At 29.7% G+C, this 2832-nt stretch overlaps 1 protein-coding gene across 1 annotated transcript; it reads left to right on the top strand.

Moving 5' to 3' along the window:
* Positions 1 to 1902: 1902 nt before the first annotated feature.
* LOC109222272 lies at positions 1903 to 2824 on the top strand (the record flags this gene model as incomplete). Its single annotated transcript, XM_019386644.1, has 4 exons — positions 1903 to 1962; positions 2158 to 2428; positions 2506 to 2602; positions 2734 to 2824. Coding segments are annotated over exons 1-4 (519 nt in total), but the record flags the coding sequence as incomplete, so codon positions are not given.
* Between the last annotated feature and the right edge of the window lie 8 nt (positions 2825 to 2832).

The raw sequence follows: 2832 nt of genomic DNA, 5'->3' as shown, positions 1-2832 counted from the left end.
GGTTATTTACATATAATTCAAATAACTCAGATATCTAACGTGGTTAATGTCAAATATCAAAATGGAGTAAAACCAAATTCACTAGCTAAAAAATTTTTTATATTTTTAGATAGCCAACTAAAATGAGTTTTGAATTAAGAATATATTTTCAATTATATTATTATAAAAATAATTATTATTGAAAAATAATATTTTAGAAACTGAAATTTTAAGAAAGAAATATTTTTTAAGAGATATCAACACACCAAATAGAGTTCAAGTAGTAGCAAAAGAGTTAAGTCTTATCCAAAGAGTCATTCATTGTCTCAATACTTGATGCCATAAATATGAGTTATTATTTTGCTTTCTGACTATTTTTAGGATTCAATGACACTGGCAAGAATAGTATCAAAAAATAAAAATAGAAGAAATGGTTAATTTTTTTCATGTAGTTAATATCCAGTGATTATCTATATTTACTGAGAAAGTATAAATTTTAAGATTATTTACATACAATTCAAATAACTTAAATATTTGACATGATTAGGGACCGCGCATCCGCGCGGGTACTAATATCTATATATATATTAAAGCAAAGAAGTTTGCCTTCTCATTTAGCCAAGTGGCAAATTATTAGAAAGCCAAGTGGCAACATATTAAAATGACACATGTCAACTTAATTTATTAAGACTTATTGTTATTAAAATGCAAGTTTTAACACCCACATTTTTTGGCATAATTGACTGTTGAAGATAATGGCCATAATCCCAATCTATACGTATGACAAAACCTTGCAATTATATACCTATAGTTAAATATTAATTAAATACTAATTAACTATTATTAAATATAGAGATAATTTGGACTGATTATATTTGGGATTGCAATTAGGCCGAAAATATTATTAAATATAGAGATAATTTTGACTGATTATTTTAAATATTAATTAAAACCTTGCAATTATGCCGAAAAATCTGGACTGATTATATTTGGGATTGCAATTAGGACGAAAATTTGGACTCAATTACGAGTTATCTCTATATTTAATTAATATTTAGTGTTTAACTATAGGTATGAGAAAACCTTGCAATTAGGCCAAACAATCTGGACTGATTATATTTGGGATTGCAATTAGGCCGAAAAATTGGATTCAATTACGAGTAATCTCTATATTTAATAATATAGAATATTTAATTATAAAAATATTTAATAACGTATATTAAGACTTAAATGGGGAATCCCATTTATAACAAAAATTGGGTCAGACCCTCCAAAACGCGTATCCCATTTTCTTCGCTTCCTCATTAAAGATGATCTCTCTATACTAATTGTGAATTTCAAAAAGCTAAAAACTAACCCGAAAAATTTGTTCAGCAATTTTGTTGGTATCCCATTTTCTTCGCTTCCTCATTAAAGCTGATCTCTCTATACTAATTGGGAATTTCAAAAAGCTTAAACCTAACCCGAAAAATCTGTTCCGCAATTTTGTTAGATTTTGAAATGAAGGGAGAAGAGGAGCCATTCAAATGTGAAATTAGTCCATCGCGAGGAGACATTCAAATGCGAAGATGATTTTTCCGGTCGTTTTTTCTCATCTTTTTCGCATCTGCATTCTAGAGAGATGACGACATCTACGCCAGGTATTTCGGGATAACAACTAATTGTGGAATCGCAAATGCATATGCCTCTATTTTACGGATCTTTTTATGGAAAATTTATTTTTCCATACAAAATTACCGCATTCCGTATATATCTATATCTATATATATATATATATATATATATATACAGTAATTTTTGTATGGAAAAATAAACCCTAAATAGTAAGTAATTACAAAAAAATTCAGTTACTATATATACACACACGTCATTTGACGCCACTTGACAGACAATCCTCTTATAAAGTTTTCTCGAAGAAGAAATATGACGGCATTTGACTATATTTGCAATATATCGAGTATCAAGATGAATTGGAATTTGAAGGTACGAATAGTGAGATTGTGGCACGTTCCAGACCGCGACAAACCAGAAAACACCGTCTCCCTTGAATTAATTATTCAAGACGAAAAGGTGCATTCGTTTTTAGTTGCACTTATTTTTTCATAAAAGTTTGACTACAACACTGTACAACTGAGTATTTGTCTGAATCAATATTAATTATGAATTTTTTGATTCTAGGGGGATCGTACTCATGCGACTGTTGGTCGGTCACTTATACGTATGTTCAAACCAAAGATAAAAGAATTGGGTTTGTACGTTATGAAGAACTTTGTGGTTGGACCAAATTATACGAAACTTAAATACACGCGGCATAAATTGAAGTTGGCATTTACTCATAAGACGATTGTAGAGGAAGCAAATGATCATCTTTTTGGTATGAGTATCTTCGACTTAAAACCTTATGAGTATTTGATAAACAAAATTGATGTTGAAGAAAGTGAACTCTTCGGTAAGTATTCAATTCGCAGTTCTTTTATTTGAATGTCTTATCAACTTTCTCCTGATTATTTTTTAAAATTATTATAGATGTCATTGGAGAGGTTGTAAGTTATGGTGAGGTAGAATCCCATAACCAAGGTGATAAAACCAGCAATTATATGAATGTGGAACTTGAAGATCATGAGTAAGATTGCGTCTATGAATTTACTTTGTTATATATTTTAACATGATTACTTATCGTTGTCTGATTAAGTTGTTATATATTAACATGATTACTTATCGTTGTCTAATTAAGTTGTTATATAAATTACAAAGGAGGAATAATATCTCGGCAATATTTTGGGGAGAATTCGTTGACCAAATCTTGCCACATTTACAGGGATCACCCCATCAGCCGGTCATAATTGTTATGCA

This window comes from Nicotiana attenuata, unplaced genomic scaffold (assembly GCF_001879085.1).
Source record: "Nicotiana attenuata strain UT unplaced genomic scaffold, NIATTr2, whole genome shotgun sequence".
Classification (NCBI taxonomy): domain Eukaryota; kingdom Viridiplantae; phylum Streptophyta; class Magnoliopsida; order Solanales; family Solanaceae; genus Nicotiana; species Nicotiana attenuata.
This window is presented reverse-complemented; position numbering and strand designations above follow the sequence as displayed.